General features: G+C 52.4%; 1 protein-coding gene and 1 long non-coding RNA gene across 5 annotated transcripts in view; one reads left to right on the top strand and one right to left on the bottom strand.

The window, feature by feature from the left end:
- LOC140389546 (xin actin-binding repeat-containing protein 2-like) overlaps nucleotides 1-25,565 on the top strand; it is a 298,487-nt gene that overhangs the window by 76,740 nt on the left and 196,182 nt on the right. For 2 of the 4 annotated variants that reach the window (XM_072473782.1, XM_072473754.1), the window contains exon 1: nucleotides 20,810-21,970. In XM_072473782.1, the coding sequence (XP_072329883.1) occupies nucleotides 21,758-21,970 (213 nt within the window). In that variant the 5' untranslated portion in view covers nucleotides 20,810-21,757. Of the gene's footprint in view, nucleotides 1-19,952; nucleotides 20,098-20,809; nucleotides 21,971-25,565 lie in introns of those variants that run through there. The other 2 variants (XM_072473773.1, XM_072473763.1) reach the window with 2 other exon arrangements.
- On the bottom strand, nucleotides 15,684-21,854 carry LOC140389587 (uncharacterized). Its single transcript, XR_011934424.1, has 2 exons — nucleotides 21,732-21,854; nucleotides 15,684-16,393 (listed from the first exon to the last, which is right to left on the bottom strand). It is a non-coding gene; the product is annotated as an uncharacterized lncRNA (long non-coding RNA).

The raw sequence follows: 25,565 nt of genomic DNA, 5'->3' as shown, positions 1-25,565 counted from the left end.
CCTTTTCATGGGACACTGGCATCAGTTTTGGGACAGGGGGGACCTATACCGTTGGGATGGTCTCCACCTGAACCGAGCTGGGACCAGTGTTCTGGCGAAAAGAGTAAATAGGGTGGTCAATAGGATTTTAAACTAAAGATTGGGGGGGAAGGGAAAGTCAGGGAACCAAGAGGTGAAGTAATCAGCGGGGAGTGTAGCTGCTTAGGAATACAAAAAAACACGAACAGACAAAACTCAAGAGTGGTTATGATTGTCCCCATCCCACAAAATATGACACAGTGTATGGAAAGGCTCAGTAAACCAAGGTCCACCACACTAAGAAAACAAAAAGGGACGGTCAATAGAGAATTAAAGGTGCTATATTTAAATGCGCGCAGTGTACGGAACAAGGTAGATGAGCTTGTGGCCCAGATTGTGACTGGCAGGTATGATGTGGTAGGCATCACAGAGACATGGTTGCAGGGGGTTCAGGACTGGCATTTAAACATCCAGGGATTCACAACCTATCGAAAAGACAGAGAAGTGGGCAGAGGGGGCGGGGTTGCCTTGTTAATTAGGAATGAAATTAAATCAATAGCACTAAACGACATAGGGTCAGATGATGTGGAGTCTGTGTGGGTAGAGTTGAGGAACCACAAAGGCAAAAAAACCATAATGGGAGTTATGTACAGGCCTCCTAACAGTGGTCAGGACCGGGGGCACAAAATGCACCACGAAATAGAAAGTGCATGTCAGAAAGGCAAGGTCACAGTGATCATGGGGGACTTCAATATGCAGGTGGACTGGGTAAATAATGTTGCCAGTGGACCCAAGGAAAGGGAATTCATTGAATGCTTACAGGAGGGCTTTTTGGAACAGCTTGTGATGGAGCCCACGAGGGAACAGGCCATTCTGGACTTAGTGTTATGTAATGAGCCAGACTTGATTAAAGATCTTAAAGTAAGGGAGCACTTAGGAGGCAGTGATCATAATATGGTTGAATTCAATCTCCAATTTGAAAGAAAGAAGGTAGAATCAGATGTAAAGGTGTTACAGTTAAATAAAGGTAACTACAGGGGCATGAGGGAGGAACTGACGAAAATCAACTGGGAGCAGAGCCTAGTGGGAAAGACAGTAGAACAGCAATGGCAGGAGTTTCTGGGAGTAATTGAGGACACAGTACAGAGGTTCATCCCAAAGAAAAGAAAGGTTATCAGAGGGGGGATTAGGCAGCCATGGCTGACAAAGGAAGTTAGGGAATGCATCAAAGCAAAAGAGAAAGCCTATAATGTGGCAAAGAGTAGTGGGAAGTCAGAAGATTGGGAAGACTACAAAAACAGAGGCTAACAAAGAGAGAAATAAGGAAAGAGAGGATCAAATATGAAGGTAGGCTAGCCAGTAACATTAGGAATGATAGTAAAAGTTTCTTTAAATACATTAAAAACAAACGGGAGGCAAAAGTTGACATTGGGCCGCTCCAAAATGACGCTGGTAATTTTGTGATGGGCGACAAGGAAATAGCTGAGGAACTGAATAAGTACTTTGTGTCAGTCTTCACAGTAGAAGACATGAGTAATATCCCAACAATTCCGGAGAGTCAGGGGACAGAGTTGAATATGGTAGCCATCACAAAGGAGAAAGTGCTAGAGAAACTAAGAGGCCTAAAAATTGATAAATCGCCGGGCCCAGATGGAAGACCATACACATAGTCGTGGAATTTATCTATGCCGGTTAACAAACCCAGGCACTCCTTCTCAATCTGCGCATAGCGCTGTTCAGTGGGGGTCATGGCCCGGGATGCATAGGCGACGGGCGCCCATGATGCAGTGTCGTCCCGTTGCAGGAGTACCGCCCCAATGCCGGATTGGCTGGCCTCAGTGGAGATCTTTGTATCTCGGGTAGTGTCGAAGAACGCCAATACCGGGGCAGTGGTGAGCTTGATCTTGAGCTCCTCCCATTCCTTCTGGTGTGCGGCAAGCCACTGGAACTCCGTAGTCTTCGTTACTAGGTGGCGAAGAGCTGTTGTGTGGGAGGCAAGGTTGGGAATAAACTTCCCCAGGAAGTTGACCATCCCGAGAAAGCGTAGCACTGCCTTCTTGTCTGCAGGCTGCGGCATGGCTGCAATAGCTGTCACTTTGGCTGCATCCGGACGCACTCCTGATCGGGATATGTGGTCCCCCAGAAACTTTAGCTCAGTTTGGCCAAAAGAACACTTGTCTCGGTTGAGGCGCAGGCCGTGTTCTCGTATCCGAGCAAAGACGCGCTGGAGACGACTGATGTGCTCCCGTGGTGTGGTGGACCAGATGATGACGTCGTCAACATAGACGCGCACCCCTTCGATGCCCTCCATCATTTGTTCCATGATTCAATGAAACACCTCGGATGCCGAGATGATGTCAAACGGCATCCTATTGTAGCAGTATCTGCCAAAGGGAGTGTTGAAGGTGCACAGCTTCCTGCTGGACTGATCCAGCTGAATCTGCCAAAATCCCTTTGAGGCATCAAGCTTGGTAAAAATTTTTGCCCGGGCCATTTCGCTCGTGATTTCTTCCCATTTGGGAATGGGGTAGTGTTCCCTCACGATGTTATTGTTCAGGTCTTTCGGGTCGATGCAGATCTGGAGTTCGCCAGAGGGCTTTTTTACGCACACCATGGAGCTGACCCATGGCGTTGGGTCCGTGACCCGGGAAAGCACTCCTTGGTCCTGCAGATCCTGCAGCTGCTGCTTGAGGCGGTCCTTGAGTGGTGCTGGGACTCTACGAGGTGTGCGAATGACCGGGGTGGCATCCGGTTTGAGCCGCATTCTGTAAGTGTAGGGCAGTGTGCCCATGCCCTCGAAAACCTGCTGGTTGTGGGCGAGGAGCGAGTGGAGCTGCGCCCTAAAGTCTGCATCCGGGAAGTCGGACATGCCTTCTGGAGACAGAGTGTGTATCCGCTGAATGAGGTGGAGGATCTTGCACGCCTGTGCGCCTAGCAGAGAGTCCTTCGAGGATCCAACTATCTCAAAAGACAGTGTGGCTGTGTATGAATTGTGTGCAACCTCGAGCTGGCAAGACCCCATGGCCGGGGTAACATTACCGTTGTAATCGACCAACTGACAGCGGGGATGGCCAAATCGGTGGTTTGACCTTCAAGGTGTAGAAGGCTGAACATGCAATGAGATTGGCGGAGGCACCAGTGTCTAAACGGAATGTGATTGGTGATCGGTTGACCGTTAGGGTGGCACACCATTCATTGCCCGGATGAACGCTGTGCACTGGCATCAGCTGGTGGGTCCTACTTGGGGACATCCAATTTCTGTCAATTACCGCAACGCGGAAGGCTTCCCGGTCGTCGGTATCACCGGTCTGTACGTCGTCAGGGTATGACTCGGTGTATGGAGGCTGAATGGCCGCACGTCCCTGCGAGGCTGGCGGAATTGCGGAGCGTTGGCAGGTTGAGCTGCTCGACAGCAGGCAGCGTCGTGGCCCATCCTGCCACAGCGGAGGCAGTGTCACGTTTTGGCTGGACATTGCCACTTTAAATGTGCGGATCCACAGTTGCCGCACGTCGTGATGTCATGGCGTTCGTTGCGCCATCGCGCCTGCCCAGTTCGGTCCTGCGTAGAGCGCACCTGCGCGTTACACCCCTCTGCGCCGACGTCCCCTCTTTTGGCACGTACAAGCACGGGAGGCCTCGGAAAGCGCCCAAAATGGCCGCCCTCGTCCGGCCCGTGGGCCGGGAGGAACTCGATCGACTGGACCCGCTCGGCCTTGTAGGACCCCTGCCGTGCCGATTTGGCCGCCTGGAATTGGGAGTACCGGCTGGTCGCTTTTTCGTGGAGGACGCAGGTTTCAATGGCGGTGGCTCTTTATTTTGAGGAGCTGCTGGCGTAGGGTGTTCGAGGTGACCCCCAAAACTATCTGGTCCCGAATCATGGAATTGGAGGTGGCCTCATATACGCAGGACTACGTGAGGATACGGAGGTGTGTCAAAAAGGATTGAAAAGGCTCATCCTTACCCTGCAGGCGCTGCTGGAAGAGGTACCTCTCGAAGCTCTCATTCACTTCGACGCTGAAGTGTTGCTCAAGTTTTAGAAGGACCGTCTTGTACTTCGTCTTGTCCTCGCCTTCCGCCAATGCCAGGGAGTTGTAGATGTGGATGGCGTGTTGCCCTGCCGTGGAGAGGAGGAGGGCAATCTTCCTGGTGTCCGATGCATTCTCCCTGTCTGTGGCTTCTAGGAAGAGCTGGAAGCGCTGTTTAAACAGCTTCCAGTTGACGCCGAGCTTTCCAGCGATTTGGAGCGGCTGCGGCGGGCTGATGGTGTCCATGGCGCAGGATGGCGGATCTCTGAAGATGTGCAGGTAGGTCTCACAGTTGCTGGGCAGTTTCCAAACCTGGTATCATGGCGTGTTGGGTGTTCCGATATACAAACGAACCAACACGGTTGTAGATGGTACAACTCTGTTTTATTGTTCTGAATAATAACAACTGTTAACTTCTGGCTCTGGTTCGTACTTCACCAGTTAAATTGTGGACCCAGCCCTAACACTATCTTAGAGAGGCACTCAGCACATGGTGTCTGTCTGAGTGGCACGCTGTGAGCTCTGTGCTCTGAGCTATCTCCTGCTGGAATGAACGGGAACTATGGTGTTCCCTGTTTTATAGTACGTGTGCTCTCACTGGTGATTGGCTGTGATGTTGCGTGTGTGTTGATTGGTCCATCAACCTGTCCATCAGTGTGTGTGTGTGATTGCACCATGATATGTAAATATGGATATCATGACAGCCTGGACAATCGATTCCTGAGCAGCAGGTTGTAGAGTCTGCAGTCTTCTAGGTTCCTATCCTGGCAACCCATTTGCAGTGCCGTCTCTGTCTTAAATGCAGTCTTAATTTTCAAGACTCTTATTTCGCACTAGTGGCTGTCATGATAGGTCGGTTGACACACTGACGCCTCTCCACGAGCTGAACGTTTTTTTTTTACTTTCCACAAACATATCGATGATTTTCAGCCCGAGTGTCAATGATGATAGTTTTCTTCAGACATCCAAATCTCCGTCGATGGTTGATCTGAATTTTCATCGATGGATTTTTTGTCTAGCCCTAAATATTCACCAATGGTTGTTTATGGTCTGAATCTTTGTTGTCAGTTTTCTCTTCTGTTATATTTTTGTTGATGCCACAAAGAGAAAAAGAAGAAGAGATGCCATGCTTTAAGTCTGTAAAAACAGATTGCAACGTTTATTCAGCGGTTTTGCTTCTACAGAGTAAGATGGTGAACTTTCCAAAAGCCTGCAAAACGCTCTACTGATGTCACTGCGCATCACATGACATTTCACCAGCCAATAGTGTTACTTAAATACCAAACAATGACAATAATAAATCCCCAGAATTAAAGGGCGGGATTCTCCGACCCAGCGGGGGGAGGCGCGAAACCCGCCCCGATTCCGGCTGCTCTACTCTACCTCTACGGCGCCGTTTTTCGGGTGGCGGAGGATTCCCGCCATGCTGGTCGGGGGCCGTTGACAGCCCCCCCCCCCCCCCAGTAATTCTCCGGGCCCCGATGGGCCGAGCGGCCGTCCAGTTTTGGCCAGTCCCGCCAGCGTAAATTACTCACCTCACGCATGGCGGGACCTGGCAGGTGAGTATGCAGGGGCAGTGCTTGGGGGGGCACTGGGGGATCCGACCCCAGGGGGAGGGGGGCCCACGGTGGCCTGGCCCGCGATCGGGGCCCATCGATCTGTGGACGGGCTTGTTCCGTGGGGTCTTCTTTCCTCCGTGCCGGGCCCCTGTAGGGCTCCGCCATATTGCCCGGAACCCGGCACGGAGAAGAGAACCCCCGTGCATGCGCGGAAATACACCGGCAGTTTGCGCATGCGTGGGAATATGCCGGCCAGTCCGCGTATGCGCGGACTCGCCCCGTCACTTTGGCGTAGGCTGGAGCGGGGCCATCCCCTCCGGCGTCCACCTAGCCCCCGAAAGTTCAGAGAATACTTTCGGGGGCTTTAGACGCCGGAGTGGTTAGCGCCGGTTTTCCCGCCGGCGTGGGGACTTAGTCCCCAGAAGACAGAATCCCGGCCAAAGATCTTTTACAAGCTATTAACAGCACCACGGTGGCACAGTGGTAAGCACTGCTGCCACACAGTGCCAGGGACCCGGGTCCAATTCCGGTCTCGGGTAACTGTGTGGGCTTTGGACATTCTCGCCTTGTCTGGGTGGGCTTCCTCCAAGTCCTGTGGTTTTTTCCCACAGTCCAAAGATGTGCAGATTAGGTGGCTTGGCCTGGTTAGTGTCAGAACATCCACTCATGCATATAATGAGATGCAGACAGGCAGTGATTGACACACAGGATAACCAATGAACACACACGACACAGAACAACCAATCACCAGACAGGACACCACCACTATAAAGCCCACAGAGCATTAAGACTCTCCCTCTCTCTACAGGACACAGCTACTGAGATAGTAAGAGTGCACAAGCCAGTGAGCACCATCTCCATGGGGTAGAGAGCTAGTCTGGTCAAGCCAGTAGGAGGTTATCAGTTAGATTAATAGAGTGTCAACCCACAGCAGATTATGTACAGCAATCAGCAAGTTCAATAAAACAGTGTTGGACCATCTCCTGTGTCAGAAGCCTGTTTCTAGTTTCTCTGCATCCAGTTGCAGTCAACGTTGAACCAACTCACTTAACACATCATGGTACCAGGGAGCTATTAATTCTAATGAACCTACCTCGAGTGCATCTGCAACGACCAGCAAGCAGCCATCCAGCGGCACGGAAAAGATCCAGCCTCGTCCACAACTCTGGCGCCAACTGGAAAGTCTTCAAACAGAAGTTCCTCCTGCATATCGAGGCCTCCGGCCTCGAGGCAAAATCGGATGCCAGAAAGATCGCGCTGTTCCTGTCGACTGCGGGGGATCACGCCATCCACATCTATAACTCGCTCACGTTTGCCGATGGCAAAGACAAGACGAAGTTCAAGACAGTTCTGCTGAAATGTTGAACGGTACATCTTCCAACAGAGGCTTCAGGGTAAGGATGAACCTTTTCAGTCCTTCTTGACCCATCTCCGCATCCTAGCGCAGCCATGTAATTATGACTCGACGGCGGATTGCATGATCCGGGATCAGATCGTTTTCGGGGTCCAGTCCAACTCCCTGCGGGAGCAGCTCCTCAACGTCAAACAGTTGACCCTCTCCGTCGCCATCGAAACGTGCGTTGTCCATGAGCATGCCAGAAATCGTCATTCCCGCATCAGGGTGGCAGAAACTGCAAAACTGGCCTCCCACGAGGCAGAAAGGGTGCAGGCCATCGCAAAAATGCAGGGCCTGAGCATCGAGGAGAGTGGCCGTTTCGCGTGCTTTTCCCAGGTCCCTACGCATGCGCGCCACGATCGGGTGGACGATGAGGCCGAAGACCCTAATGCGTATGTGTGAACGTCGGCCGACCGCACTGCGCATGTGCGATGGCGCACAGAACGCGCTGACGTCAGCGTCATGACATGTCCAAATTGTGGTTCCGCCCATTTAAAGCAGCAATGTCCATCCAAAGGAAGGCGATGTCTACAGTGTGGAAAGCCAGGACATTACGCGGCCTTCTGCAGGTCCACTCCACCGAGCAATAGCCAGCGATCACAGCTGCAGCACAGACGTGTCCGCTGCGTACAACAAGGCATGCAGGATTCTGATCCAGACAGCCCAACGGACCCCAATGCTGACTGCCTCGAGTCTCCATATCGGGTGGGCATCATCACCACACGCGAGCTGGTCTCCACCGCTTCTGCAAACCGTCTTTCAATCCTGAGTGTGGATCCTGATGACGAGTGGTGTGCCGTCATCACAGTCAACCAGTTTCGCATCCGATTTAAATTGGACACTGGCCCGTCTGCAAACCTCATATCACAGTCGGACCTCGACAGCATCCGACACCAACCTAGCATTCTTCCGCCAGCCTGCCAGCTCCTTGACTACAATGGTAATGCCATAGCTGCCAGTGGATCGTGTCAGCTAGGTGTATCTCACAAGGCAATCAAGGCGCGTTAAGATTCAAGATCATCTGGCCTGACAAGGCAAACCTACTTGGTGCTCGCGCATGCAAACTCCTAAATCTGGTCCAGTGAGTTCATGCCATGTCCTCGACACCAGCGACGGCCTCGCCCAATGCGAATCTCCAGGCTGAGATAGACGGCATTCTCACACAATACCACAATGTGTTTGATGAGATGGGCACGCTCCCATATCACTACAAGATATTGCTCAAGCCGAATGCCACCCCAGTCATCCATGCACCACGCCGGGTGCCGGCTCCTCTCAAGGATCGTCTGAAAATGCAGCTACGAGAGCTCCAAGACCAGGGCATCATCTCAAAGGTCATAGAACCAAGAGACTGGGTCAGCTCCATAGTCTGCGTCAAGAAACCCTCTGGCGAACTCCGCATTTGCATTGATCCCAAAGACCTGGGGCATCATTCTCCGACCCCCCAGAGGGTCAGAGAATGGCCGTTGGCCGCCGTGAATCCCGCCCCCGCCGGTTGCCGAAGTCTCCGAAGGGAGAAAAGTTGGCGGGGCGTTAATGTCGCCGCTGCCGTCGGAGAATGGCACGGGTCTGCGCAAGGCAGCCGATTTTCGGCCTGCTGATATTCTCCCTTCCGGATGGGCCGAAGTCCCGCCGACGTGATGACCGTTCACGTCGACGTGAATTAAACCTCCTTTTAATCGGCGTGACCCTGTGCTCCAGGTTCACGCCGACCAGCGTGGACGTGAGTGACAGCCTGGGGGGTTGGCTCTGGGCAGCCGATGGCGTGGCCGCAGTCTGAATGTGTGAGGAGAGGTGTGTCTCGGGTTGTGTGTGTGTGTGTGTGCGGCGGGGGGGTGGTTAGAGTGGGCTGGGCTCCGGGGGAGTGCCGGGAGGGGGGTCCGTGCCGGGGAGGGGGATGGGGGGTCCGTGCCGGGGAGGAGGTTGGGGGGGTCCGTGCCGGGAAGGAGGTTGGGGGGCGGCCATGCCGGGGAGGAGGTTGGGGGGGTCCGTGCCGGGGAGGGGGATGGGGGGTCCGTGCCGGGGAGGAGGTTGGGGTCCGTGCCGGGGAGGAGGTTGGGGGGGGGTCCGTGCCGGGGAGGAGGTTGGGGGGGGGTCCGTGCCGGGGAGGGGGATGGGGGGTCCGTGCCGGGGAGCAGGTTGGGGGGGTCAGTGCCGGGGAGGGGGATGGGGGGTCTGTGCCGGGGAGGAGGTTGGGGGGGGGTCCGTGCCGGGGAGGGGGATGGGGGTCCGTGCCGGGGAGGAGGTTGGGGGGTCCGTGCCGGGGAGGGGGATGGGGGGTCCATGCCGGGGAGGAGGTTGGGGTCCGTGCCGGGGAGGAGGTTGGGGTCCGTGCCGGGGAGGAGGTTGGGGGGGGGTCCGTGCCGGGGAGGAGGATGGGGGGGTCCGTGCCGGGAAGGAGGTCGGGGTCCGTGCCGGGGACGAGGTTGGGGGGGGTCTGTGCCGGGGAGGAGGTTGTGGGGGGTCCGTGCCGGGGAGGGGGATGGTGGGTCCGTGCCGTGGAGGAGGTTGGGGGGGTCCGTGCCGTGGAGGAGGTTGGGGGGGTCCGTGCCAGGGAGGAGGTTGGGGTCCGTGCCGGGGAGGAGGTTGGGGGGGGGGGTCCGTGCCGGGGAGGAGGTTGGGGGGGGGTCCGTGCCGGGGAGGGGGATGGGGGGTCCGTGCCGGGGAGGAGGTTGGGGGGGGTCCGTGCCGGGGAGGAGGTTGAGGGGGGGTCCGTGCCGGGGAGGGGGATGGGGGGTCCGTGCCGGGGAGGAGGTTGGGGGGAAGGTCCGTGCCGGGGAGGGGGATGGGGGGCCCGTGCCGGGGAGGAGGTTGGGTGGTCCGTGCCGGGGAGGGGGATGGGGGGTCCGTGCCGGGGAGGAGGTTGGGGTCCGTGCCGGGAAGGAGGTTGTGGGGGGGTCCGTGCCGGGGAGGGGGATGGGGGGTCCGTGCCGGGGAGGAGGTTGGGGTCCGTGCCGGGGAGGGGAATGGGGGGGGGTCCGTGCCGGGGAGGAGGTTGGGGGGATCCGTGCCGGTGAGGGGGCTGCGAGGGCAAGTGAGTTGGTCCACCTGGCCAGGTGCCAGCATCCAACAGTTGGACCCATGCGGTCCATGGCACCTGGCTGGGGGGAGGAGGGGATATGGGCAATGATGACATGTCGTCGTTCCCCTCCCCCCCACCAGGCCCTCATGTTTTCCGATCATCCAGCGATGTTGGCCGCCGTGGCGGCAGCCGCTAATGTCTATGTTGCCATGGATGAGGAGGAGGAGGAGGAGCGTGCCAGAGAGGCGGCGCAGGCTGCCACAGAGGGACAGGCGGCAGCCGCCCAGGCTGGAGGGACACCTGACCGACAGGACGAGGAGGGGGAGGAGGACGTCGCGGCCCCACGGCAACGGAGGCACCCGAGGGCGCCCCGTGTGTACCGGCCCCGGCAGTCATACCAGGACCTCACAGACCGGGAATGCAGGAGGAGACTCCGGATGAGGCGGGAAACCGTGGCACACATCTGCCACCTGCTGGCGCACCTGTCACCGCGTAGCACTGGCGGGGGATACCCTCTCCTCGTGTCCGTCAAGGCTACGGTGGCCCTGAACCTTTATGCAACGGGGTCATTCCAGGCACCGAGTGGGGACCTGTCCGGCATATCGCAGACATCGGTGCATCGGTGCATCCGGGCAGTGACAGATGCCCTATATGCCATGGCGCACCGCTACATCCGCTTCCCTGTGGACCGGGCCAGCCAAGATGCCCGGGCCGTGGGCTTCTCTGCCGTGGCCGGGTTCCCCATGGTCCAGGGCGCGATTGATGGGATGCACGTCGCCGTGCGGCCACCTGCAGATAACAGGGCCGTGTTCACCAATAGGAAGGGGACCTATTCGATGAACAGACAGGTGGTCTGCGACCACCGCATGATGATCCTGCACGTCTGCGCCCGTTACCCAGGCAGTGTACATGACTCATACGTGTTGTTGCGGTCATCCATCCCCGGCATGTACGAGGGACGCCATTCCCGGCTGAGGGGCTGGTTGCTGGGCGACAGGGGCTACCCATTGCGATCGTGGCTGATGACGCCTGTACGGAGGCCACGCAATGAGGCGGAGAACCGCTACAATGATGCCCATGTAGCGACAAGGGGAGTGATAGAGAGGTGCTTTGGCGTGCTGAAGATGCGTTTCAGGTGCCTGGACCTCTCTGGGGGCGCCCTCCAGTATCGGTCAGATAGGGTCGGCCGCATCATTGTGGTGTGCTGCGTCCTGCACAACATAGCCCAGCAGAGGGGCGATGTGCCGCAGGCAGAGGAGGGCGGAGTGGAGGAGCAGCAGGAAGAGGCGCAGTCCTCCCAGATGAGGGAGATGGGGGTAATGGTCAGGGCAGACGGGGTAGACACAGGCGGGTGGCTGTCCACCGTTACCGGCTGGCCCAGCGGGCACGGGACAGACTGATAGACGCCCGCTTCACTGACTAGATGGGCATGGGAATTGGGTAGTATGGCCACAGACCGCACACCATGGCAACAGCCGACCACCCACACCACCCACCCATCCACCTACCCAGCACCCTCACCCCCCTCCCCAACCCCACCCACCCCACCCGCATGCACACCACCCCCCCCCCATTGTCGATCCACCGGCGGCACAACGGGCCGGGCTCACACAGTTGTGGGTGGACGCGTGTCTATTGCAGGCCATGGAGGATGATGACAACCCGCCCTGCGGTGAGCTCCTGGCTCCACATCGTTGGACTATGTCTGACCCATGGCCACAGTACCACCATCCACCCAGACCATCCTTGCATACGGCTGTGACACTGCAGCGCACGGTCCCGTCCTCTGCCCGGGGGATGTTGATGGCGGCCCAGGGGGAAGGGGGCAGACTCACCTGGGGCTGAGATAAGACCACCCCTCACACACACACTTGCGCTCAACGTACATGACACCCGCGCATGTACCCGCGAAGGGGAGGAGTCCGAGGTGTCGCGGTGTTCCCGGACCTCCCCTACAGGGGGAGCCGGGACGGACCACACCACCTCCTCCACCCTCGGGGTGCCCGATGGCCCCCAGGCCTCTACATGGGTGGGGGATGCGAACGGACTGGCCATCCGACGCCCCCCCGGCATCTGGCGCTGCCAGTCCTGGAGGCCCGTGCTGGTATCGACAGGGGTCTGCAGGTTTGCAGCCATGGAGCCCAGGGGGTTGGCAAACCCTGTCTGTGACAGTGCGACGCCGGCTCGCACATGGCCACTGGCGCCGATGCCCTCAGCGATGGCCTGCTGAGACTGGGCCATGGCCTGCAGAGACTGGGCCATGGCCTGCTGAGACTGACTGGGCCATGGCCTGCAGAGACTGGGCTATGGCGTGCTGAGACTGGGCTATGGCGTTGAGCGCCTCTGCCGTCTGGCACTGGCTCATGGCCTCCTGTGAGAGGGAAGCGATGTCCTGGGCCACAGACGCCGCCTGCACGGAAAGCCCCAGGACTCGCAAACCGTTCCCCATGTCTGACACCGTCGCACCCATTGCCTGCACCGCGGACACCACCCGTGCGGTGTCGGCCTGGGTGGCACGCATGACCGACACCACTCCCAGCTCCTGGACGCGGGTGGACTCCTCCACCTGCGACTGCAGCCGCCGAAAGCCGGCCGGCACCCTCTTCGCTCGTCTCCGAGTCGGTGGTTGCATCGGATCTATGTGTGGGTGTGGTAACTCCAGGAACCCGGGATCCATCTCGGCGGTTCGCTTGGGCTGGGCTGCCCTCCGACCGCCCGGCCCCTCTGCTGCTCCTACCTCCACCTGCTGTACCGGGACGGCTGTGTTGTGCGCACCAGTGAGTGTAGCAGACGCCTCATCACTAAAGTGCCCAACCGAGGTGAGTGTTTCTGCGATGGTGGAGGGTGTTGGTGACAGCAGTGGCGTTGTGTCGTGCTCTTCGTCCCACTCTGAGTCCATGGCACTTTGGGGTGGGGGTTCGTCTCCACCCATCTACTCTGAGTCACTGTCCGGTATTTTATCTTCCTGGGTAGTGCTGTCCCGGGTAGGGGTGTCCTGGGCAGTGCTGTCCCGGGTAGTGGTGTCCTGGGTAGTGGTGTCCTGGGTAGTGGTGTCCTGGGTAGTGGTGTCCTGGCTCGGATGTGACGGGGGCCTGTGGCTGCCCCCCTCGCCGCTGGGTGGTCGCTCCCGCACGTGTCGGGGTGTCGTCTCCCTGTTGCTCCAGGTCTCTCCGTCTCCCGTGGTGTGCGAGGGGCATCCTGCGGGCGTCGCATGCTGGAGGGTCCGGGTCTCTCTGTCTCCCGTGGCCTCCGAGGAGCATCCTGCGGGCGTCGCATGCTGGAGGGTCCGGGTCTCTCTCTCTCCCGTGGCCTCCGAGGGTCATCCTGCGGGCGTCGCATGCTGGAGGGTCCGGGTCTCTCTGTCTCCCGTGGCCTCCGAGGGGCATCCTGCGGGCGTCGCGTGCTGGAGGGTCCGGGTCTCTCTGTCTCCCGTGGCCTCCGAGGGGCATCCTGCGGGCGGTCTGCATCTGCGGGGATGGGTGCCTGGATATTTGGTCCTGCGATACACAATGAAGCATGCATGGTTAGACATCAGGCAGTGATCAGGTGATATGGGGGAGGGGGTTATAGGGGAGGGGGGATATGGGGATGGGCTGTCGGTGGCTCACTTGCTAGTACGCCCCCGACCTCTGCATCAGCAACCTCCCGGTCCTCAGGTCCGCCAGCCAGTTCCAGGGCCCTTTCCTCGTGTTTGGTCAGTGGCCTCTCATCAGCGGGGCCTCCTCCAGTCCTCAAATGCTCCCGATTGTTGTGTGCGCGCTTCTCCTGTGGGGGGTGGGGGGGTGGCAGGGGTAAAAGGCAACACTGTTAGGCAGGTATATGAATGCACGCCATCGGTTGCGCGTGCATTGCAGAGGTTAAGGTTAGGGCTGGATTCACTTGGGGATATGGGGGATATGGGGGAGGGGATATGGAGGAGTGGGGATATGGGGGATATGGGGGAGGGGGGATATGGGGATATGGGTGAGGGGGGATATGGGGGATATGGGGGAGGGGGATATGGGGGAGGGGGATATGGGGGAGGGGGGATATGGGGGAGGGGGGATATAGGGGAGGGGGGATATGGGGCAGGGGGGATATGGGGGAGGGGGGATATGGGAGATATGGGGGAGGGGGGATATGGGGGAGGGGGGATATGGGGGGGATATGGGGAGGGGGGATATGGGGACCGGGGATATGGGGGAGGGGAGATATGGAGAGGGGGGATATGGGGGAGGGGGGATATGGGGGAGGGGGGATATGGGGGAGGGGGGATATGGGGAGGGGTGCCTGTCCGTGGTGTCAGGGCCGCAGCGGTGATGGCCTCTGCCACTTCCCTCCACAGACGCCGGCTGTGGCGTGGGGCAACTCTGCGGCCGTGCCCGGGATACAGGGCGTCCCTCCTCTGCTCCACCGCGTCCAGGAGCGCCTCCACATCCCGTGACTCGAACCTCGGGGCTGAGCGGCGGCCAGCCATCCAGTCGGGTGTTGCGGTCGGGTGTTCCGGTTGGGTGGGGGGGAGCAGCGCGGCCTTATGAGCCGTCACGCTGTGCGACGCGTATGACGCTGCACGGCGTGAACCACGTGCGCTACGCGGATCCCGTTACGTCGCTGCTAGCCCATTTCGGGCCAGAGACTTTCGACCCATTTTTCCGACGTGACGCAAGTCGGATTTGCGCTGTTTTTTGCGCCGTTCGGCGGACTTTCCGCCGATAACTGAGAATTTCGCCCCTGAATCGCAACATAATGCGAGAGCACTACTCAAACCCGAAGCGTGAAGAATTAACCTGTGAGATGGCTCATGCCAAATTCTTTACCAAGCTGGATGCCTCCCGCGGTTTCTGGTAGATACAGCTGGACGAGTCCAGTCGGAAGCTGTGCACGTTTAACACTCCTTTAGGCAGGTATTGCTACAACCGCATGCCTTTTGGTATCATCTCAGCTTTCGAAGGATTTCATCGCATAATGGAGCAAATGATGGAGGGCATCGAAGGGGTGTGAGTCTATGTGGACGACATGATCATCTGGTCCACGACGCCCGAGGATCATATCGCTCGTCTCAAACAGATTTTCCAGAGGATTCATGAAAATGGCCTCCAGCTCAACAGGGCCAAATGCTCGTTTGGGCGGTCCGCTATCAAGTTTCTGGGTGACCACATTTCACAGCAGGGTGTGCAACCTGACAAGGTGCTAGCAATCAATGCCATGAAGACCCCAGAGGACAAAAAAGCGGTCCTCCGTTTCCTCGGGATGGTAAATTTTCTCAGAAAATTCATTCCCAAAATGGCATCCCACACCACGGCCCTCCGGCATCTCGTTAAAAAGTCGACAGTGTTCCAGTGGCTTCCCGCACATCAAGCGGAGTGGCTTGAGCTGAAGGCGAAGCTCACCACAGCCCCAGTACTGGCGTTCTTTGGCCCAACCAAGGATACCAAGATATCCACAGACGCAAGCCAGGATGGCATTGGGGCGGTGCTCCTCCAGCGAGACGACTCCTCGTCCTGGGCTCCAGTGGCATATGCATCCAGGGCCATGACTCCGACTGAACAACGGTATGCCCAGATCGAAAAGGAGTGCTTGCGTCTCCTGACAGGAATAGTCAAGTTTCATGACTACGTGTACGGTCTGCCAAAGTTCACGGTGGAAACAGACCGCAGGCCTTTAGTCCACATAATCCAGAAGGATTGGATTGGATTTGTTTATTGTCACGTGTACCGGGGTACAGTGAAAAGTATTTTTCTGCGAGCAGCTCAACAGATCATTAAATACATGGGAAGAAAAGGGCAGAAAAGAAAATACATAATAGGGCAACACAACATATACAATGTAACTACATAAGCACTGGCATCGGCTGAAGCAGAAAGGGTGTAGCACCGAGGTCCGGGTCGACTCCAAATCGAGGTTGGGGCTTCACTTCCGGTTTGGGCCCAATCCACTTCCAGGTCGTGTGTCATGATATTCAGGTGAACATCATGGTGCAAACATACATACATACTGATTGACAGATCAACGGACCAATCAATACACACACAACACCACAGCCAATCACAGGCAAGAGCGTACACACTATAAAACGGGGAACACGACACTTCCCGCTCATTCCAGCAGGAGACAGCTCAGGGCACAGAGCTCACAGCAAGCCACTCAGACATCCACCATGTGCTGAGTGCCACTCCAATGGTAGGGAGTGTTAGGGATAGGTCCACAGATTCAAGGGTAATGAACGAACCACAGTAACCAGTTTACCATTGTAAATATTGTTAATAATAAAACTGAGTTGTATCATCCGCAACCGTGTTGGTTCGTCTGTGTAGCAGAGCACCCAACACGACATCATGGAGGTCAGGTCGGGTTGGGTCAAAAGGTCTCCACGGGCCTCGGAGGATGTTCAAGCCTGCAAGAGAAGATAAAAGAGCGAGGTTAGTAATAATGTTAGTTTTAGAATTAATTTTTAAAAGATTAGAACGAGTATAAGTTAAGTAAAAAGTGGATCTGTTGAGGAGAGCTCGCAGAGAGTCGCCTCCCTCCGGCGCCATCTTGGTGTTCCGCTTTAGGATTAGAAGGATTTAAATGACATGACACCTCGGCTGCAGCGAATTCTTCTCAGTCTCCGCCGCTATGACTTCGAACTCGTCTACACACCGGGTAAGGAGCTGATCATTGCGGATGCCCTATCCCGATCCATCACCACGCCGTATGAACAGGGCGACTTAATTCGCCACATTGAGGCACAGGTGCAGTTGTGTGCCAGCAACCTCCCAGCCACTGATGGACGAGTTGTCCAAATGCACTAAAAACTGCCAAAGATCCTCTACTGCAGCACGTGATGCAACACCTCGCCCATGGCTGGCAAAAGGGGCAGTACCCCCAGTTCTTCAACGTTCAGGACGAGTTAACGGTTGTTGACGGGATCCTTCTTAAACTAGATAGAATCGTCATTCCCCAAAGCATGCAAACCATGGTGCTCAGACAGAACCATGAGGGTCACCTTGGGTTCGAGAAATGTCGACGCAGAGCTCGGCAGGCAGTGTACTGGCCTGGCATCAGCCAGGACATTGCCAACACAGTCCTCAACTGCACAACATGCCAGAGGTTTCAACCAGCGCAGCCCAAGGAAACACTGCAACAGCACAAGATCGTGACTTCTCCATGGTCCAAAGTGGGGCTAGACCTGTTTCACGCAAATGGGCGTGATTATGGTAAGTGGTGAAACTGTCGGACCTCACGTCCAAGTCAGTCATCAAAGCCTGCAAAGAGACATTTGCCAGGCACGGGATACCACTTATAGTAATGAATGACAATGATCCATGTTTCTACAGCCAAGAGTGGTCCAACTTTGCACGATCCTACCACTTCAGGCATATCACATCCAGTCCCCAATACCCACAATCAAACGGGAAGGCCGAAAAAGGGGTCCATATTGTCAAGCGGTTGCTGTGCAAGGCTGGAGACTCAGCCTCGGATTTCAACCTGGCGCTGTTGGCATACAGGGCAACCCCTCTGTCGACTGGTTTGTCTCCGGCGCAGCTGCTCATGAACCGCAACCTGAGGACAACTGTTCCAGCCATCCATGTTCCAGACCTTGACCACCTCACGATGCTGCAGAAAGTGCAGCGATTCAGGGACCAGCAGAAGATCACGTATGATGCTCATGCCACGGATCTGCCTGCGCTGGCTCCAGAAGATGTTCGCGTCCAGTTGCCTGAGGGAGGCTGGTCAGTCCCAGCTGTTGTCATCAGACAGGCTGTCCCCAGGTCTTTCATTGTTCAAATGGCTGATGGCTCCATTCTACAGCACAACAGGAGGGCGCTGCGCAAAGTTCCCTGCCCACCACCTGACCGCACTTCTCCGCATGTCATCCTGCCGCCTCAGGACATCTCGCACCACGTGGCCACCGATCTGGCAGTGATCCCGCCTCTTCATGAGGCCACCGACATGGCAGCAATCCCGCCTGTCCAGGTGACGGCGTCCCCCCTCCACCTCTGAACCGATCGACAAGAATTTGTCGCCCGCCTCAAAGACTGAATCTATAGACTTAAATCTTGTAAATTTTGTTCAGTTTGCTCTGTATCTGCACGATAGACACCTTCCCATGTACATATGTTCATTAAGACCATAAGACATAGGAGTGGAAGTAAGGCCATTCGGCCCATCGAGTCCACTCCACCATTCAATCATGGCTGATTTCAACTCCATTTACCCGCTCTCTCTCCATAGCTCTTAATTCCTCGAGAAATCAAGAATTTATCAACTTCTGTCTTAAAGACACTCAACGTCCCGGCCTCCACCGCCCTCTGTGGCAATGAATTCCACATACCCACCACTCTCTGGCTGAAGAAATTTCTCCTCATCTCTGTTCTAAAGTGACTCCCTTTTATTCTAAGGCTGTGCCCCCGGGTCCTAGTCTCCCCTGCTAATGGAAACAACTTCCCTACATCCACCCTATCTAAGCCATTTATTATCTTGTAAGTTTCTAATAGATCTCCCCTCAACCTCCTAAACTCCAATGAATATAATCCCAGGATCCTCAGACGTTCATCGTATGTTAGGCCTACCATTCCTGGGATCATCCTTGTGAATCTCCGCTGGACCCGCTCCAGTGCCAGTATATCCTTCCTGAGGTGTGGGGCCCAAAATTGCTCACAGTATTCTAAATGGGGCCTAACTAATGCTTTATAAAGCTTCAGAAGTACATCCCTGCTTTTATATTCCAAGCCTCTTGAGATGAATGACAACATTGCATTTGCTTTCTTAATTACGGACTCAACCTGCAAGTTTACCTTTAGAGAATCCTGGACTAGGACTCCCAAGTCCCTTTGCACTTCCGCATTATGAATTTTGTCACCGTTTAGAAAATAGTCCACGCCTCTATTGTTTTTTCCAAAGTGCAAAACCTCGCACTTGCCCACGTTGAATTTCATCAGCCATTTCTTGGACCACTCTCCTAAACTGTCTAAATCTTTCTGCAGCCTCCCCACCTCCTCCATACTACCTGCCCTCCACCTATCTTCGTATCATCGGCAAACTTAGCCAGAATGCCCTCAGTCCCGTTATCTAGATCGTTAATATATAAAGAGAACAGCTGTGTTCATTCACCACTTGTACATAGTCATGCATGTATATACCGCCACGTTCCAAAATTTATTTTAAAAAGGGGAGATGTCATAATATCCACTCTTGTATATAATGAGATGCAGACAGGCAGTGATTGACACACAGGATAACCAATGAACACACACGACACAGAACAACCAATCACCAGACAGGACACCACCACTATAAAGCCCACAGGGCATTAAGACTCTCTCTCACAGGACACAGCTACTGAGATAGTTAGAGTGCACAAGCCAGTGAGCACCATCTCCATGTAGTAGAGAGATAGTCTGGTCAAGCCAGTAGGAGGTTATCAGTTAGATTAATAGAGTGTCAACCCACAGCAGATTATATACGGCAATCAGCAAGTTGAATAAAACAGCGTTGGACCATCTCCTGTGTCGGAAGCCTGTTTCTAGTTTCACTGCATGCAGTTGCAGTCAACGTTGAACCAACTCACTTAACATATCAGTTAGAATGCTCTTTTGGTGGTTTGATGCAAGCTTGATTGGCTGACTGACCTCTTTCTGCACTGTAGGGATTCTATGGATTAAAAGAATGGTAACAGTGTGTGCAGAACTGCAAGAGAATGATCTCATCATAATATTAATAACACGTGTATAGTTACTGATAAGCTAGTTAGTACTCAATATCTTCGCAAAATGTTTCTAAATCCAAATCTATCCCTTATTTTCATAGTAGAGAATTAAGCTATGGTTTAAAGGATTACACTGTAAACTGAGCACATAGGAATAGCTGAAGTGTGCAACCATTGGCTCTTTGCTTTCCCTTGGGGCCTCTTAAATAATGCATTGTCCTGAGCGGGATATTGGAGATTTTGTATCCTTTAGCTATCTGTTGTCAGATGTGTGTCAGAGCACCAACGCAGGGTGTTCATTAGTTTAATGAATCCTGGGAACCAAATGTCTTCTTTGCTTTTTAAAAATGTTATCCAAAATATTGCTGCTGCATCAGATACTGCTGCACTTCAAAAACTAATTAGTGGTAAGAATAACAGTACAAATATTGTTTAACTGCAATTGATAATGTGTTTACAGTTATTGTGCTACAGTTCAGTTCATTTGCAATGAAATTGTTTTCCAGACTGACCTAGTCTTCAAATTAAATAAAATGCTGTTATAAACATGGTAGCTATTAACATTTTAATGGCTTCAGAATAATTTAGAATTATGTGAGGAACAATTTGCTTCAATGAACTGAGGCAGATCTTAAAATTGCAAGAGATGCATTTTGTGGCAAAGCATCTTGTTGTAATTGCGCAATAATATTTATGCTTTAAATCAGATGTTCAACTTGACAGCCGAATATTTAAAAAACATAAAAAAGCAGTTGTTCGAAATATCATGCCGTTTACCAACCTAAATTTATATTTTAATGCAAAACAAATGCTACTAAAATTCTTGCCCGCTCAAGGTTATTTATGGAGCTGACACAATGGGGAGCAATGGTGTGTGGAAAAATTCACTGAGTGACATTGAACTAAATAACAAGAGTGAGTTATTAGGTTCTGCACACATGCAATGCATTTATTTGCCAACATGACCACTCCGAATGTTTGTAATCAGATTGTACCTTTTTCTATTTTTATAGGTTTGTAAAACTCCTATTGGAAGGATATACAACTGATGATATATCCCGAATGTGCAAGCTATATATACAGCATTTCAAATTGGCTTCTGTCACAGTGTATAACATTTCTGACTCTTCTCTGTAACATAATGAACAAGACAGTGAAGCTCTGCTTTCATTGTAAATTCTCAAAAGTTTTGATTTTCTTTTCAGACCTGGCAAGAAAAAAGGTGGCAATTTGCAAAGCAACTGGTGGGATTTACACTAAGTGTTATCTTTAAAAGGGCCGATGTCAGGATTTTTTCCTTCATTTTCTTCTGAGCATTTACTGAACAAAGAGTGAGTTTCTAAGTAAAAATGTTACGTGGCATTATTCCATACAAGGAAGTGATGGGAATTGACTCTCTTCCTGATCTGGTTTCCTGTTAGCTGGGAATTTTCTCTCCAAGTTCAGCAGCGTTTACTGAAGGTCAGCTATCCTTGCTGCTTGAAGCAAAACCAGGATAATGTCTTTTAGATTGAATGGGTTTTTTACATGACCAGGGCTGCTGGATTTTTAAACAAACCCATGGTTTTGCTCAGCTGTGGTTTAGCCGCAAATGAGATTGATTTCATAAACACATACTTTCCCTATGATGTTTCAATTGTCTGCCATATGTTTAAATTTTGAAATTTTCCGACTTGTAGGAAACTGTATTGGCAGAATTCCAAATAAAGAAGGGTTCACTGAACCCTTTGAAGAAGAACTGGGAGTCTTGTGATTCAATTGCATCGTCCTCAAGGAATGTTCTCCGAAGCGAGTCGTATGAGTCTTTACCTCAGACTGTTTCCAGTAATTTAAAATTCCTGCTAAACAATTCATTCAATACCAGGCTTTCAGACGGCACTCAAGAGCTTTTATATCAGCCCTTCAACAACAGTTTTAAAGTCACCAGTCAGCCAATGCTTCCATTCCAAGAAGATCAGCAACTGTAATACAAGTACCAGAGCTGGAATATCGGTTGTAACAATACCGGAGACATCTTGCGTTCTGAGACACTGTAACTTACCTGCTGGGAACGTTATTTCGACAGCAATGGAAAGTGAGTCACAAAGCAGAATGGTGAGGGAAACACAGAGAGAGAACATTTCAGCTTCACCTATATCCACACAAGAAACAGAATCAACACAAGACAAAATCGTTCGGGAAGATCTGCAAGCTGCTCGAAGGATTGAGAGGTTTGCTATTCCACTGGATGATCTGAAGATGCTGTTTGAGAAGTCAGAGACACCGAAGAAGTGCAAAAAGGTAACATATTCTCTGTACTGTACTGTTCCATCTTATTAAGGAAATTTAAAGAGGATATTGAAACTCGTCATTTCACCAAAGTGTGTTTGTAAAAAAAATAATGCCAATGATATGTTAGTTTAGGCAAATTAGAATGAATAAGTCTGACTAAAAACACTGCAATTCCTGATATGAAAGATTTCCGCCTGGTTTGTTTTTTGTACAATAATATTCGGTCAGTGCAAGTGTGACTGTTTCATGGGTGGTTGATTCAAAAGAAAATGTTTTCTCTGTGTTGATTCCTAATATAATTGTACTAATTTGGACTGGAATTACCAACCACACCCTTCAAAATAAACATTATTGGCACTTATGTCCTTTGAATGAAACTGTGATTTTCAAATTGCAACTAAGACCAAAGCAGCCTAAACCTGACTTAAAACTAGCAACGTAGAGCAGCAAATTTCACTGCATTTCAGTTGATAGAAAAATTCAATAGTGGAGTAACTCTAAGCTAGTATTAGGTTAACAGTTGGAATTGCAAATACCCCAAAAACTACTTATTGATATGAGTGTGAATCATCAGACTAACAGATTTATGGTTGTGGGTAGACAGGATACATCTGTAACCAGTATGCACGAGACATGCCAGCTTCCTCCAAACATCAAAAAAGCAAATGTAGCAAATGCATGTCTGCGCAAGACAGGTATTACTGACCAGGTGATTGAGGCAATGTTATTTGATATGTTATAGCTTGCATTAACTAGCCGAGTACGAAACAGAAGAAATGAGTTGCCTTGATGGCTGAGTGGGAAAATGTGATGTATGGCATATTATTGAATCACATGGGAGATCCTATATTCAATCCTTAGTCTGCGCTGAATCAAACCAGAGTGGTGGAAATAGGCATCACAACTGGTCTCAGATTACAGAGAGGGAAAATCAGCCAGGGCTCCCTTCTGACCCCTGCAGAAAATGCATATCTGAAAAGGCAGCTTGAATATGGCTGTGATTCTTTTTCTTCAGCCTTCTGACAGGATAACTCACTGACGCATTCTGTCTGGGATCACATGTGAAAATGGCCAGTGGCCCTAAAGCTACCCATGCCCACCCAGCCTGAGTCACTACTCACTCAAGAAAAGAGTTTAAAAGCAGAAAGAAGCAAAGGGTAGAAAAGTTTAAATAAAACATTGTGCGATTGTTAACATTACACTGAAGAGATGGTTTAAATTAATGCAAGATTGTGAGGTGTGCTTGCTCAAATTCTCAATTGGTGACCCCACTGAAGAAAGTTGTGCTTCATCTGTCTGGATTTCATAGCACAGCATTTGGAAAGCAGTGGTATAATTAGACAAAGTCAGCATGGATTTATGAAAGGGCAATCATGCTTGACAAATCTACTAGAATTCTTTGAAGATGTAACTAGTAGAATTGACGATGAAGACCCAGTGGATGTAGTTTATTTAGACTTTCAGAAGGCTTTCCAAGTTCTCACATAGCAGATTACCATGTTAATTTAAAGTGCATGGGACTGTGGGTAATGTCTTGAGATGGATAGAAAGCTGGTTAGCAGACATGAAGCAAAACTTTTATTATTATTTGAATGGGTGTAAATTGAGAGAGGTGGATTCTCAGCGAGACCTTGGTGTCCTTGTGCATCAGTTGATGAAAGTAAGCGCGCAGGCACAGTAGGCAGTAAAGAAGGAAATGGTATGTTGACCTTCATAGAACATAGAAAAATACAGCCCAGGATGTTGTGCCGAACCTTTGTCCTAGATTAATCATAGATTATCATTGAATTTACAGTGCAGAAGGAGGCCATTCGGCCCACTGAGTCTGCACCGACTCTTGGAAAGAGTACCCTACCCAAGGTCAACACCTCCACCCAACACTAAGGGCAATTTTGGACACTAAGGGCAATTTATCATGGACAATCCACCTAACCTGCACATCTTTGGACTGTGGGAGGAAACCGGAGCACCCGGAGGAAACCCACGCACACACGGGGAGGATGTGCAGACTCCGCACAGACAGTGACCCAAGCCGGAATCGAACCTGAAACCCTGGAGCTGTGAAGCAATTATGCTATCCACAATGCTACCGTGCTGCCCTTAAGAACAAATTAATCTACACTATATCATTCTACCGGAATCCATGTACCTATTCAATAGCTGCTTGAAGGTCCCTAATGTTTCCAACTCAACTACTTCCACAGGCAGTGCATTCCATGCCCCCACTACTCTCTGGGTAAAGAACCTACCTCTGACATCCCTCCTATATCTTCCACCATTCACCTTAAATTTATGTCCCCTTGTGATGGTTTGTTCCACCCGGGGAAAAAGTCTCTGACTGTCTACTCTATCTATTCCCCTGATCATCTTATAAACCTCTATCAAGTCGCCCCTCATCCTTCTCCGTTCTAATGAGAAAAGGCCTAGCACCCTCAACCTTTCCTCGTAAGACCTACTCTCCATTCCAGGCAACATCCTGGTAAATCTCCTTTGCACCTTTTCCAAAGCTTCCACATCCTTCCTAAAATGAGGCGACCAGAACTGTACACAGTACTCCAAATGTGGCCTGACCAAAGTTTTGTACAGCTGCATCATCACCTCACGGCTCTTAAATTCAATCCCTCTGTTAATGAACGCGAGCACACCATAGGCCTTCTTCATAGCTCTATCCACTTGAGTGGCAACTTTCAAAGATGTATGAACATAGACCCCAAGATCTCTCTGCTCCTCCACATTGCCAAGAACTCTACCGTTAACCCTGTATTGCGCATTCATATTTGTCCTTCCAAAATGGACAACCTCACACTTTTCAGGGTTAAACTCCATCTGCCACTTCTCAGCCCAGTTCTGCATCCTATCTATGACTCTTTGCAGCCGGCAACAGCCCTCCTCACTATCCACAACTCCACCAATCTTCGTATCGTCTGCAAATTTACTGACCCACCCTTCAACTCCCTCATCCAAGTCATTAATGACAATCACAAACAGCAGAGGACCCAGAACTGATCCCTGCAGTACACCACTGCTAACTGGGATCCAGGCTGAATATTTGCCATCCACCACCACTCTCTGACTTCTATCGGTTAGCCAGTTCGTTATCCAACTGGCCAAATTTCCCACTATCCCATGCCTCCTTACTTTCTGCATAAGCCTACCATAGGGAACCTTATCAAATGCCTTACTAAAATCCATGTACACTACATCCACTGCTTTACCTTCATCCACATGCTTGGTTACCTCCTCAAAGAATTCAATAAGACTTGTAAGGCAAGACCTACCCCTCACAAATCCGTGCTGACTATCCCTAATCAAGCAGTGTCTTTCCAGATGCTCAGAAATCCTATCCTTCAGTACTCTTTCCATTACTTTGCCTATCACTGAAGTAAGACTAACTGGCCTGTAATTCCCAGGGTTATCCCTAGTCCCTTTTTTGAACAGGGGCACGACATTCGCCACTCTCCAATCCCCTGGTACCACCCCTGTTGACAGTGAGGACGAAAAGATCATTGCCAACGGCTCTGCAATTTCATCTCTTGCTTCCCATAGAATCCTTGGATATATCCCGTCTGGCCCGGGGGACTTGTCTATCCTCAAGTTTTTCAAA

The sequence above is a fragment of the Scyliorhinus torazame genome, chromosome 2, assembly GCF_047496885.1.
Source record: "Scyliorhinus torazame isolate Kashiwa2021f chromosome 2, sScyTor2.1, whole genome shotgun sequence".
Taxonomy (NCBI): Eukaryota; Metazoa; Chordata; class Chondrichthyes; order Carcharhiniformes; family Scyliorhinidae; genus Scyliorhinus; species Scyliorhinus torazame.
This window is presented reverse-complemented; position numbering and strand designations above follow the sequence as displayed.